This window comes from Acartia tonsa, chromosome 3, assembly GCF_053477335.1.
Source record: "Acartia tonsa isolate MP-2025a chromosome 3, ASM5347733v1, whole genome shotgun sequence".
Classification (NCBI taxonomy): domain Eukaryota; kingdom Metazoa; phylum Arthropoda; class Copepoda; order Calanoida; family Acartiidae; genus Acartia; species Acartia tonsa.
In genome coordinates this window covers 19,461,699-19,476,865 of record NC_137262.1, presented here as the reverse complement: position 1 = coordinate 19,476,865, position 15,167 = coordinate 19,461,699, and the positions used below count along the sequence as shown (strand labels likewise).

The 15,167-nt window shown below is 31.6% G+C and overlaps 1 protein-coding gene across 3 annotated transcripts in view; it reads right to left on the bottom strand.

Annotated features, from left to right (window-relative positions):
- Positions 1 to 15,167, bottom strand: part of LOC145313587 (galanin receptor 2a-like) — a 56,613-nt gene that overhangs the window by 12,797 nt on the left and 28,649 nt on the right. For all 3 annotated transcript variants that reach the window (XM_080153050.1, XM_080153051.1, XM_080153052.1), the window contains 2 exons: positions 3,347 to 3,449; positions 3,069 to 3,148 (listed from right to left, as the gene is read on the bottom strand). In XM_080153050.1, the coding sequence (XP_080009176.1) occupies positions 3,069 to 3,148; positions 3,347 to 3,449 (183 nt within the window). The remainder of the gene's footprint in view (positions 1 to 3,068; positions 3,149 to 3,346; positions 3,450 to 15,167) is intronic.

Genomic DNA, 15,167 nt, shown 5'->3' with positions numbered 1-15,167 from the left:
TTAAAAACCAAAATTAAACCAAATTTACTAGCATAAAAATAAGTTTTTAATATTAATAATTAATAAAAATTCTAAAATCTTCCAAAAAAAATTAAAAATCTTCTAAAAATGATACCCGGGATATAAATGATCATACCCGGGAAATAAATGGGGTATTCCTGTCCAGTTTTTTGTTTAGGAATGAATATTTCTTACCCGAGGGAATAAATGATGGACCGATAGGTCATCATTTATTCTTTCCGTTTAAATAAATAACTTAGAGATGAATTTCTGGCATTGGCCATCAGCTCCTCGGGGCCAACCAGGAATTATTCTATATTTATTTTTCTTTTCCATGGAAAACTATCTTTTATATAAATCATTCATGTTAAGTATGTACAGACGTATATAATGAAGACAAGAATGTAATATAAAGAGGAATGATGAACAAAAATAATATTCAGACATTCATTAATCTTTAATAATAACCAGGAATAAAGGGATGGAAAAGAATTATGAAAAGAAATTTTGAAACTGATTAATAACCTTGATCTTATGTAAATACCCAGGGATATAAAGGGATAAGACAATGATCGATAAATTAATGTACATTCCCGATAATTATGCTCAAAATTATCCTTTCTGTAGATTACAATTAGTGGTTGAAATGTGTAATAAACGTATAATAAACCAACAAATCAAATTTCAAGGAAAGTCCCCAAAGTTGATTACCAAAGGAATAAGAAAAGGTTAATATAAAACTTTGAGGACTACTGTAAAAACAGCCCAATGTCGCCCCCTCTCTGATTAATACCAGGGATACTAGCCATGGATAATAGTATTCAATAATAATAGCAGGGGTGAAGGGAGGGTTAAGCAATATAAATGTGCATAATAATTATGAGACAAAATAAGAGGTATCCATGAATTTAAAATTATAAAGACGTATTATTGTTGTGTTAATTTTAGATATTAACCTAACTTTTATTGATTTTATTGACTAACATTTGATAATATGCCATATCTATAATACAAAGTAGCTTGATGTCTGTCCGTCCGTCCGTCTGTCTGTCTGTCCGTCCGTCCGTCTGTCCCTTAAGATCTCGGTAACCGCTGAACCGATAGGATTCTACTCTTCAGGGTATATACCTATTGGTCCTGTGGTGGTTTTAAGCTATTTTCTTGGGGCGTGGGACACCCCGAACCCCCCCCCCAAAAAAAAAAAAAAAAATTTATACACCATTATTATTAATCAAAAATTATTAGAAGCATGCAACATTTTGCCAGGAAATGCTAATTAACAGACAAAACCAGACTATTCATTAGTTTTTTCGTATTATGGCAAAAGAACGATTTTTGTACATAGCATATAATTATTAATTGAAAACTTAACTGAAAAATCAATTGACAGCAAAATAATGGGCAAAATCATTAAAAAAAAAATTAGGCTAGTCAAGGGTATTAGGATTTCTTAAACTGTTTTTAACCTATTTTTAAAACATATATCAAAAATATACTATAACACCAGTAGAATTAAACTGCAGAGCCTAAATTTGAATTAAGTCCCCAATAAACTTTTTTGAGGGGATTTAAAAATTAATTTTACTGTTGCTGTGGTCTTTTTTGATCAGAGCAAAAGGTCTTTTTTATTTGGGTAAAATTCGTAGCTTTTAGAGTGTTTTGCTTCATATATATAGTATTCTGGTATAGAGTAAAATTAGGCCTTTTGATTTCATCTAAATTAATTCATTAAAAACTTAATTCTTTACAATATATCAATGAATTAACTTTATCGTGCTTGTTTTCCATCACTTATTTCAAACACAAAAAAATTGGCTGTAAAGGGTTAAATAGTGAAAGATGACAACAAACATTTACGCAATACAACAAACTTTTTTTATAAGATTATTCAAACTTATTTTTTTAAATATTTTTAAAAAGCATGTATCTTTTATGTGTATAGTTTTCATTCTTTTCATTTTAATTAAATAAAAATTATTTAACTACATTGGAAATAAGTCACTTTGTGAAAACACTCTTTTTTGAATTGTAAAAACTGAAATGAAACGAGACTTCTAATTGGTTCAGACTTCAGAATAATATGTTTTATTTTAATGTTAAATTTCTTCTATATAAATTATTGTTTTAGAAAAAAATTATTTGCATCGAACAGAGTAGAGTTTTTATTATTGTATTGATATAATCTGAATCACATCAAATTGTTCTGTAAGAAACAATTTAACCCCAAACTAAAAAATGCTTTTGCTTCCATCAAAATGATCACAGCAACATATAAAATTGATTTTTAAATCCCCCAAAAAAAGTTTATTAGGGACTTAATTCAAATTTGGGCTCTGCAGTCTGATTCTACTGGTGTCATAGTATATTTTTGATATAGGATAAAAAAATAGGTTAAAAACAGTTTAAGCCGTACATTCTTCTTTACATTTAATTAGCTGCTACGCCCTAGAGGTCTCTAGGGGCCCTTGAGTGGGGGGTGGGGTATATAGAAGTCGACTCCAACATTTTCAATTCTAGTTTTAAAATGAAAAAGTTTCGGCAACCTTGTACAAATGGAAGACGGTAAGTTATTTTGAGTGACGCTTCCTAGCGGCATTTTAAAATGTTTTTGTCATTCTAGGGGCGATTTTTATTTGGAGGAGGGGGGGGGGTGCTATCTTCAAAATAGTTAGGAACCTTCTTATGACCTAAAAGAAGCTACATTATAAAGAAAAAAACATGTCGGTTCAGCGGTTAGCGATATCATTTGGTATATACAAAGATCATTTTACTTTTATATAATGACTAGCGGCTTCGCCCGTTTCATTTAGAGGCTGTAAGTCTGTATTCAAAGTGGTTAAGCTGGCTAAGAATAGCTTCCAACCATCATAAAACTTAAATCTGAAAATAAAATAGCCTAAAACCATCACCTGTGATAAAGCTTATCTAAAATAGAAAACCCAATAGCTGTAGTAGTTATTGAGATCTTAAGTTTCTGAAAAATACCCTTAAAACTTTATATATTAGGATTGGGATTAGCTTTGGAAACATTAACTTCTAGGACAGCCCCTCCAGAATAGTTATGTTACCTGTGTATGTACCCGGCGGGGACGTGTACATTTGTGAGGAAGGGCATATTCTTTGTGGATCTCCAGAGGGTCTTGATAACCTATACATTCATACACAAATAAATCAATGTTTATGACAAAAAGATTAACAAACAAAAAAGTTTAATAAATAATACATTTGCAAGTATAACCGGTTTATTTCTACTTTATCAAAACCGGTTCTGAACTAAACACCACAATAATTGGGGCTACCTAGAGATTCTTATGTTATGTCTATAACAATGGAGGCTTTCACTAACCTTATAATAAGAAGAAGTCATAAGTATTGCGGGAAACAGGAAGATCATGACCATTTGATATGTGGCAACCAGGATTCCAATTAACGCAGGTTTGTCAAGTGCACTGAAAATAATAATATTTCCCTAGTAATCTCTGTCTCAGCAATTTACCTTTTTTTGTGCTTATATAAGCATTTTTGTCAGATTTAAGTAGGACGTGCTCACATCGGGAAAGTCCGCACTTTACAACAAAAGTGGCTTACTTAAATCGGACATGTCGGACTAACGAGCCATTTTCGTAGGTTAATTGCTTACTTCAAGAACTATTATTGCCCTATAAACCCCTAAAAATCCCCAAAAATAAGAGTGGCTGATAAGAATCAGCCAAATCGGACGCTTTTGACGTAAATGTCTTACAGATTAAGATTTTAATCCGGATTATTTTTCCTCAAAATTTAATCCCTTCTCAGCCATTTAGGCTATATTTGTAGTTGATTGCTTACTTAAACAAGCCATTTTTGTGATTAAGGTCCTACTTATATCTTCCATTTTTGCTACAAAATCCTTACTTAAACAAGCAATTTTTGTGATTAATGTCCTACTTATATCTTCCATTTTTGCTACAAAATCCTTACTTAAACAATCCATTTTTGGGGTTGATTGCTTACTTAAATCCTCCATTTTTGCTGCAAAACCCTTACTTAAGTAAGCCATTTTTGGGGTTGATTACTTACTTAAATCATCCATTTTTGTTGCAAAATTCTTACTTAAATAAGCCATTTTTGGGGTTGATTACTTACTTAAGTAAGGGTTTTGCAACAAAAATGGATGATTTAAGTAAGCAATCAACCCCAAAAATGGCTTATTTAAGTAAGGATTTTGCAACCAAAATGGAGGATTTAAGTAAGTAATCAACCCCAAAAATGGCTTATTTAAGTAAGGATTTTGTAGCAAAAATGGATGATTTAAGTAAGTAATCAACCCCAAAAATGGCTTATTTAAGTAAGGATTTTGTAGCAAAAATGGATGATTTAAGTAAGCAATCAACCCCAAAAATGGCTTATTTAAGTAAGGATTTTGCAACCAAAATGGATGATTTAAGTAAGCCATTTTTGGGGTTGATTGCTTACTTAAATCATCCATTTTTGTTGCAAAAACCTTATTTAAATAAGCCATTTTTGGGGTTGATTACTTACTTAAATCATCCATTTTTGTTGCAAAAACCTTACTTAAATAAGCCATTTTTGGGGTTGATTGCTTACTTAAATCATCCATTTTTGCTGCAAAAACCTTACTTAAATAAGCCATTTTTGGGGTTGATTACTTACTTAAATCATCCATTTTTGTTGCAAAAACCTTACTTAATTAAGCCATTTTTGGGGTTGATTGCTTACTTAAATCATCCATTTTTGTTGTAAAACCCTTACTTAAATAAGACATTTTTGGGGTTGATTACTTACTTAAATCATCCATTTTGGTTGCAAAATCCTTACTTAAATAAGCCATTTTTGGGATTGATTTCTTACTTAAATCATCCATTTATTTATTTTATGCTTTCTTTAATTCAACCTTTTTACTGTGAAATATGTGCTTGAACACCAGCTATTTTATGTTTACTTACCTTTCTTTTGAGCTACTAAAACCTCACATAAACTTGCTCAAACATTTTTAAAAATTATTTTATATATTTATTTATAATACAAAAGACTCTGATGAAAATTTATTCAAGTTGATACAAATTAATTTGATGTTTCTGATTAAATGAAGTCTATAGGAGTTCCGGCAAAACCACTCTAACAACAGACTGAATTAAAAAAAAACAACAATCTATTTTTAAAGTGATTCTAAATGCCCCCTATTATTTTTTCAGGTGATAAGTTTCTGTTCTTCACTGAAGTAATCTAATGAAAAATAATTACAGACAAACAAAATATATTCAAATGTACTAAATAGGATTACATAAAAATATTTCCTAACAATTTCCAATTAAACATTCAAGAATTTTTATCAACATTTAATAACAATAAATACTAATAAAATATATCAAATATAGAAACAAATAATATTCCAATGCCTGTTTGTTAATAAACCTGAATAAATTTCAAAAAAAGTATTTTAATCTAGGGTAGAACTTTTTTAAGGAAACTTTTAAACATTTTGATTATTATTGTGCCTTGAATACCATTTTTTTCAGCTATTTGTAGTTTAGGAGCTACATTGAAAATGTGAGGAAAAAAATGAAAAGTTTTAAGTAAGGTAAAACATTTTACCATGTAGCTCCTATACTAAACTTAGCTCAGAAATAGTTCTTACGTATCTAAAAACTAGAGCTTATGACAATTCACAAATAGCTATACAATTGAATGTGCGGTAACCAACAGTTTTTAGACTTAAGATGAATCAAATTTATCCAGAGGTGTATTGTAGTTATACAAATCAAGTGCAAGTTCCTGCTTTGGTGTCAGATAAATTGCCAATATGAACCCACCCTTATAAACATAATGAACAAACTAACAAACAAACAGCCAGACAAATTTTGAGATGTCCCAAAGACCAGACAAAATGACATGAAAGCATTGAAAAAATATTTTAAATTGGTGGAATTAAAAACTTGGATGCCTTTTTTTCTAAAAATTATAAAAAATATTTATTTACCTTACACAGAAAGATAAACAGACAGATGGACAGACAGATGTAAATATAGACAAACATATCAACAGACATTTAGATAGGCTTTCAAACAGATAGTAAAACTGCCCCCCCTACCCCCAATTTATTAGTTAATATTCTTGTTTAAGAAGGTATGCTTGTTATGTTGCCCTACTTATATTCTAATTATTCTTGTATTGGAAGGTATAGCTTGGTATTGCTGCACTACTTATAAAATAATTGTTCTTGTTTAAGAAAGTATAGAATGTTATTTTGTGCTACTTATTGTATTCCTTGGTATTGCTGTGCTACTTATAAAATAATCATTCTTGTTAAAGAAAGTATAGAATGTTATTTTGTGCTACTTATAAAATAATCATTCTTGTTAAAGAAAGTATAGAATGTTATTTTGTGCTACTTATAAAATAATTATTCTAGTTTAAAAAGTATAGAATGTTTTTTTTTGTGCTACTTATTGATATAATTATTTTTGTTTACAAAGGTGTAAATTGTTATCGTTGCACTACTTAAAAAATAATTAATCTTGACAGAAGACTAACAGACAGACAGAAAAACAGATTAAATACAAATAGATGGACGGACAGACAGATGGACAAATAGATAGATGGAAAGACAGATGGATATGCAAACAGATGGAGAGTTAGAAAGACTTCAAGAAAGATGGATAGACAGACAGAAAAATGGATAGAGTAACAAATAGACAGATGGACTGAGAGATGGTTGGACATATAGACAGACAGACAGACAGACAGACAACAGTCTGACATACAGACTGACAGACATGCAGACAGACATGCAGACAGATTGTCATTTAGCTAGTCCAGACATACGGATTTACATATAGACTTACAAGAAGAAATAAAGAAGTGCAAATAAAAAATTGAACAAGGATGACAACATCCATAAGTAGCGAAGCACAAAAATTGTGGATGGGAATACCTACAAGTAGAAAGAAAGAGTATTCTTTAAAATCAAGAATAGATTTAATTAATTGGAGAAAATAAACACAAAACCTTTTTTTTATTTTTTATGATGACTGACATACAAATATTCAAATACTGGATATATGCTCAGAACAATAGGAAAAATTATTATGATACTGTCATCTTAAAAAAATCTGAAAATTGGACCAAAAACACCAAAGATATTGGGAAATATGTAAAAATATAAAAATAGCCAAAAACCTGCTAAAAAGCAGTCAAACCGCACGGATGTGTGAAAGTTAATTATAATCCTTAGTGATGGGAATATTGTCATAAAGTTTCAGCCTTCTATCTGTCATAGGAGCCGAGAAATTCATGTTTTCCCACTTTTTCTCTGACAGACAGACAGACTGACAGACAAACAGATGGATGGACAGACATTTCGAATTATAGAGTAGCTTCGCTACTAAAAAGTAATCAGCTATCAATATCCAATTTATTAGGGTTAATATTTTTTTTTAAGAAGCTATGCTTGTTATTGTTGTCCTACTTATAATCTAATTATTCTTGTTTAAGAAAGTGTAGATTGCTATTGCTGCACTTCTTATGAAAAAAATATAAAGATTTAAAAAGGTTGAATTGTTATTGTTGCCCTTCCTATGATCTTATTATTCTTGATTTAGAATGTATACTTTTCATTGCTGCGCTTCTTATGAAATGACTACCTATTCTTATTTGCTTTTTTTTAAATTTTTAAATTTATAACACAGGAAAAGGTTGTTTTGATGACAATTAATAGTGAATCAACACCATCGTTAAATGATATAATTTTCAGAACTATAGACTATTACTAACTCTTTCCATTTACATTTACTTTCATCATGCAACATCCTACTTAAATATTAAATTCATTTACAAAAATTTAGATTGCTAATATGACAAAACAATATGCAGAAGGGAAGGCCCACCAGAGTTGGGCATTTTTAAGATTGATGACAGGGAAGTAAAACAAAAATAAGAATGACAACATCCATAAGTAGCAAAGCACAAAAAATTGTGGATGGGAATACAAAGAAGTAGATTTAAAGTGTATTTATTAAAGTCAAGAATAGATATATTGGAGAAAATAAACATGAAACCTTGTTTTATTTTGTATGATGAAGACGGTTAAAGTAAATTACATACTAGATGCACATAAAAATGAGAAAAAATATCTGAAACTGTTAATGCAAAAAAAATTTAAATTGGACCAAAAATACCAAAGATATGAGGAAACATATAAAAATAGCCAAAAACCTGCTAAAAGGCAGTTTGGCCACCATGTTTCTTTTCTTAACCCATTAGTGACGAACCGACTTTTAACGCCCGGTTCCAGAAAATGCCGAGAAAAAACGGTTCTCAGTTTCAGGATTGCATCATTCTCAGTATGAATCCCCCCTCTACTACCCTGGTTTTCATTTCCCCCTGGAGCAGGCAGTTTTGCTTACTTCCGTTTGCCGGTATAGCTCAACAAAATTTGAAAACCAAGAAAAATGAGGTGATTTTAAAATACCCCTCCTAACTTTTTTGTTTATGAAGTAAAGTTAGTGATTTTTTTTGTGAAATTTAAAGTTTATTGGCAACTACATTCATTTGTGAATTTGTATTATTTAAATTATTATTTTTTATATGATTTTTTTTCGTTTTTTTACGTTCTATATTGGCCCGACTCGGCCCAAGTAAAGATACCTGCCATTTTTATTGCCCGGCTCGGCGCGAGTAAAGATACCCGTCCACTTATAATATCAAAATTTTAAAACTTCTAGGAAATGGGCTTTTTTAACTGAAAAGGGTGGCACCTTTAGCCAAAACACTAAATGTGATATAAATCGTTTTGTATCTTACTTGTAGCTCTATCAATTACATGAGGTTATGTAGTTTTCAATTGTGGATCGTATCGTAGTATTAGCTACTCTACAACTCACTTTGGACGTTCAAAAATTACATTTTTAATTTTTTGGGCCAAATAACCGGGTATTTAGGACAAAACCGGGCTTGAATGCTGGGGGAAAGCACCAAAAAACTCCAAAAAGGGTTACCTATGCCGAACGGTTTCTTTACTCGCGCCGAACCGGGTTTTATTGCAACTTTCCTGTGCATGCCACTAGAGCAAAACAAAAAAATTGGAATTCCGTTTTTACCATAACAAAGCTTCCCTGAAATTTTCAGCTCGATCAGTCCATAAAAGTGGCGCTCGGCACTAATGGGTTAAAACGCCAGAAATTTAATTTTAATATCTTTAACTCAAAATTTTTTTTGAAAATTGGATTATAAACACCAAAGATATGGGTAAAAATGTGAAAAATATAAAAATAGCCAAAAACCTGCAAAAAGGCAGTCTGACTGTCATTGTTGTTTTCTTCAAACGACAGGAAATTTAATTTTGATATCTTTAACTGAAAAAATTTCGAAAATCGGACCATAAACACCAAAGATATGGGGAATAATATAAAAATAGCCAAAACCCTGCAAAAAGGCAGTCTGATTGTCATTGTTGTTTTCTTCAAATGACGGGAAATTGAATTTTGATATCTTTAATTGAAAAGATTTAAAAAATTGGACCATAAACAGCAAAGATATGGGGAATATTTGGAAAATATAAAAAAATAGCCAAAAACCTGCTTAAAAGCAGTCAGACCGCTATTGATGTTTTATAGTTAATTGTGCTGCTTAATAATGGTAATGTTGTCAAAAAAATTAAGCTCTCTATCTTTTATAGGAGCCGAGAAAATCACGTTTCCCTCACTTCGTTAATTACGGACAGACGGACAGACGGACAGACGGACGGACGGACATTGTGAATTATAGAGTAGCTTCGCTACTAAAAATGTGAACAAATCTTTATGAACTAAATTATGTGTTTAGCAGCCAAAGGTTATTTTATTGTGTTTGTTTATTATTTGTTTAGCATTGCTTAAATGCAGGGATCTAATGGGATAAGAGTAAGACGAAGGCCGATAAATAGATTTACATCCCCAATGATGATACTCAATTCACCAATTACAATTAGTGGTTGAAATGTATGGACACTCAACTTAATGTATCAACCAATCCCCAAAGTTGTAAGGCCAACGAATAAGAAAACGTTTTTATTAAACTTTAGGGAATTAGTTTTGAACAACTCATGGTCCCATTCCTCCCTTGCTTTAATGGATTTTCGATTTTAACCGGAAGGGATAGAACAATGGACAATAAATTTATGTAAGCACCTTAATTACAATCAACAATTAAGAGCCAAATGTTCGATCCCTCTTTGATATAAAATGGGTGGGGGGGACAATTGACTCTTTTTTACAATTATAATAAAGTTTACAAGCACGAATTCTCATTTGTTGGCTCAAAAACTTGGGGTAATGTTTGATAAATTTGGATTGGTTTATTCATTTTATTTCAGCTTCAATTCGTTTTACCCAATAATTTTATTGTTTAAGAGGGTTAATTTTGTTCATCATTATTGAGGATATATGTTCTGTATGATACCTTTAGATCGCTGGTCTTATATAAAGTCGACTTCAGATAAAAAAGATTATTTTAAATGATACATTATTTCAGTATTATAGACAGATTTCCACGGATAGAATAACTATATAACTAAGTTTATATTGTTTTAATCTTGACGGATTTAATTCCATGATGATTTTTTTGTGTAAAATTGTCTATAATTCAACATGTAGGGTTGAAATACTATTCTAACACAACGGAATTAAAAACAAAACTGGTAATTTATGATTTTGCATTTTTATAATAGTAGAAAACTGGGTATAATACGAAATGATACTTGCTTTTTCAGTATGGCTTAAAACCAGTTCCAATCCAGCGGATGTTAATCGGTTTTGTTGCCATACAGGAAATTTATATGTGAATGAAAAAGAAAGAATATAATTATTTATCGCATCGTATTATAGTCAGCTTTCCGCGGATTTCAAAATGAAAAATTATAAGATTAAAACCAGTTTTCTTAACCCCGCGTGGCCGGGGCTAAGAAAATTGGTTTTAGTATTATTTCAATATAAATGGAAAACTCTCTGTAATACGATGCTATACATAATTTTTCAGTATGGCTCAGAACTGGTTCTAATCAAACACAGTAATAGTGTCTGACTGATTATGACGTAACAAAAAAATAGCCAATGAGAGGCCACTATAAATTTTACCATTGGTCAATAACGGCCTCTCATTGGCTAATTTTTTTTGTTACGTCATAATCAGTCAGACACTATTACTGTGTTCGTTCTAATCCAGCGAATATTAATCGGTTTTGAAGCCATACTGGAAATTTCGTTTTAACTCGGAAATTGGGTATAGTCCCTTTCATGGCAACGCCCCTTAAGGGGCGTTTCTTCGTATTTTCACATTAGCTATTCTCCTACTGCTATCCCCTGTGAGGGGCTCTAACCCTGCGGGACCAATTGTCTAACCTAAAATAACCTAACAAAAGCCATTTTAAAAATACGACCCTTAAGGGGCGTTGCCACGAAAGGGACTATTCCCAGGAAATTGTCTACATAATAATACATATTTTTCAGTATGCATAAGAGTCGGTTAATTCAGAATGAATTTTTGATTTAATGGGATAAGACAATGACCAATAAATTGATGTATACAAAATTACCTCTCCTGAAGTTGTAAACCCAAAGAATAAGAAAACATTATAATAAAACTTTGGGGACTACATACATAATTGGATTATATTTAAAATGGGTCGATTATTGGCTTTATTACTTAAAACGTTTCATGATGCATATATTTGAGCAAAGGAGGGAGGTGCCATTGCAGGGTAAATCACACTTTTATTCAAAGTTTTATAACCAGTTTAACTTGGTGAGTATTTATAGGATAGCGCTTAATGTAACTAATTGAATTATTTTTAATTTCTATTTTAATATCCACGGAAAGCTGTCCATAATATGCTGAAATAATATTTGTTTATCGCAAAGAAACAAGGTTGACAAACCCATAAAATCGAAGCTTTGAAATAAGCATGATACTGTTTAATAACACACTTACATTTTAGTTACTTAATTATAGTGTTATAGTGCATAGATTTAGATTAATAGGACAATTCTAACAAGTTTAAATTAACGAAAAAAAGCTAACCAATGGGCTTAAAAACGGACGGACCGACCTCAATTATAAAAGCTTTGCTTTTATCAATTGATAATCCATTTTCCAGTATGGCTTCGAAACCGATTATTATCCGCTGGATTAGAACCGGTTCTACACCATACTGAAATTTTTTTGTAAAGCATCGCTTCAGAGACAATTTTAAAACGGACGGACCGACACCAATACTAAAAGCTGTGCTTTTATCAATTGATAATCCATTTTCCAGTATGGCTTTGAAACCGTTTATTAACCGCTGGATTAGAACCGGTTCTATGCCATACTGAAAAATTATGTAAAGCATTGTATTACAGAATATTATCATTGAATATTAAAATAAAAAAATAAAATTAAAACCAGTTTTCTTAGTCCTGATCTTCGGCTCTAATTAGGACTAAAAAACTGGTTTTAATCTTTTCATTTTGATATCTGCGGAAAGCTGACTATAATACGATGCGATAAATTACTATTCCAGTATGGAAACCGATTAATATCCGCTGGATTAGAACCGTTTCTCAGCCATACTGATCTGTGTATAGCATCGTATTACTACCAGTTTTGTTTATATTCTTATTTTTTGGTTTTGATATCCGCGAAAGGCTGTCTATGATACGATGCAATAAATAACTCATCAAATCTAATGTCTATAAATTTTTTGTTGATTTCATTTCACTTTTTAAAATACATGTAATAAAATAAACTTTATAATTAAAACAGAGTCTTACCTCATTAACAGAAATGTATACCTAGTTTCTTTTCAACAAAGCTTGGTTTAATAAGATGCGTAGATTTATATAACATTACGATTTCCTACAATTTAAATACCTTTCTTAAAAGTAATACTTAATATTTAGAATTGTTTGGAAATGCATTGTTAACAAAGAAATAGAATTCACAAGAGAAGGTTTCATAAACAAAAATAACTTTCACTGTAGAAAATAAATTGCACAAATTATTAACAAATACATATGTTTCTACCAGGAGTAACCTTGGCCAACTGACGCGACAGCCTGGGTCAGTCTGTGTTGACCCATGTTGTACTGGCACGACACACGCTTGCACTTATACACCCACACACAAACACAATCATCCACAGATTTCGTTTTTTACAATTAGCATCTAAAATTTGTTATGGGAAGGGAAAAGACAATTGACAAAATAAACTTTACATTAAATTTTTAGAAACCAGATTATGTCTTATGTAGCTTATGATTATTTGTAGAAATATTTTTGTGCTTTCACACAAAGTACTTGTTGAGCACTGATAACTCCTGCCACCTTTTAATTTTTAAGAACATTTGTAAAACTACCTGGCCCCACCTCATTAAAAAGGGGATTTTCAGTGCTCAACATGGTAGTCTGGGTGAAAGCACCAATATTCTTAAAATGAGCGGGCGTGGTTTTCAGGTAGAGTCAGGACATAAGGCTGTTTATTACACTAGTCCCCAAAGTTTTATTTTAACGTATTCTTAATCGTTGGTTTAACAACTTTGGGGACTTTTATTGAATTATGATTGGTAAATTCATTAGGTATAGCGTGCAAACGTTTCAACCAGTAATGGCAAACTACAGAAGGGGCATTTTTGTACATTGTCATTGGGGATGTGAGTCCATTTATTAGCTATTGCCTTATCTCTTTAGATCCCTGGTGGTAAAAATTTCAATTAAAGTACCGAAAACTTTTATGCCAACGAATAATGTGAAGTAGTTAACTTGTTAAGAATCTTTGTACATATTTTAATTCAGGGATCTTGGGGGATAAGAAAATGTTGTTTTATCAAAATAACTCTGAAGTACTTTTATTAAGGCAAATCAATTTAATGTAAAGTAAATTTTTTATATCCATAACTGTTTTTTTGGCCAGATAAATTTAAATTTGAAGCGATTTTTTTTACTTTTTAGTAGCGAAGCTACTCTGTAATTCCAAATGTCCGTCTGTCTGTCCATCCGATTGTCCGTCTGTCTGTCTTGTTTGTTCGTCTGTTTGTCTGTCTGTCCGTCTATCTGTCTGTCTTTTAGTCTGTCTGTCCGTCTGTCTGTCCGTCTGTCTGCTTGTATATATGTCCGCCTATCTGTCCGTCTGTCTGTGTGTGTGTGTGTCTGTCTGTCTGTCTTTCTGTCCGTCTGTCTGTACATCTGTCTGCCTGTCCTTTTGTCCGTCTGTTTGTCCTTCTGTCCGTCTGTCCTTCTGTCTGTCCGTCTGGTTGTCCGTCCGTCTGTAAGTCTGTCATTCTGTCAGTCTGTCATTCTGTCTGTCCGTCTGTCTGTCCTTCTGTCTGTCCTTCTGTCTGTCCGTCTGCCTGTCCTTCTGTTTGTCCGTTTGTCTGTCTGTCTGTCCGTTAACTTTTTAATTTTTAATTTTTGGAGGAAAAGTTTGGACATTGCTAGTTTATACATCTCAATCAAGATGTAAATAATGGCGTTTAAAGGTGACCTGGAAAGGACTTGTACCCAAAGCGTCACCAAGCCCCCTGTAATCATCACTCTTTTGTATACCAGCAGATACGCCAATAGAGGCCACTAGATGCACTTGAAGTGGGAAAAAAGGGTAAATTGACCTTCCCCCAAATTTAGTTTTAAAAGAAAAAGTAAAAAAAAACTAAGGGAGGGGGAAATAATTTTTCTAGGAACTATTTATACTTTGAGAAGTTTGGTACCCTTATGAAATGGTAATAAACCTTCCTAGGACATATGAGAAGATACATTTAAAGAACCATACAGAGAAACAATATCTTTTCAGCTGCTAGCAAAGTTCCTCATTACATACAGACATAGAGACATACAGGGACACAGACAGACATCCTGTTACTTTTATATGAGGATTAGGACAAAAGATTAAAAATTGATTGTTTTTATTTAAATTAGAGAAATTTTTATTTGATTCTTTAAAATGGAAAAAAAATGATTTCAACTTTAAATTTTATATACCTAGCTTAATAAATTAGATTCAAAGGTCTGTAGATTTAATTAACTTTGGGATATTGGTGAAGGACGATGGAATATTAATTATTCTTGCCAAACCATTTCATATTTTATGTAAAAATGTATAATAATCAATCTGCCATTGTCCTATCCATTCCAGAATAAGTGTAACGTTGGCCTATATT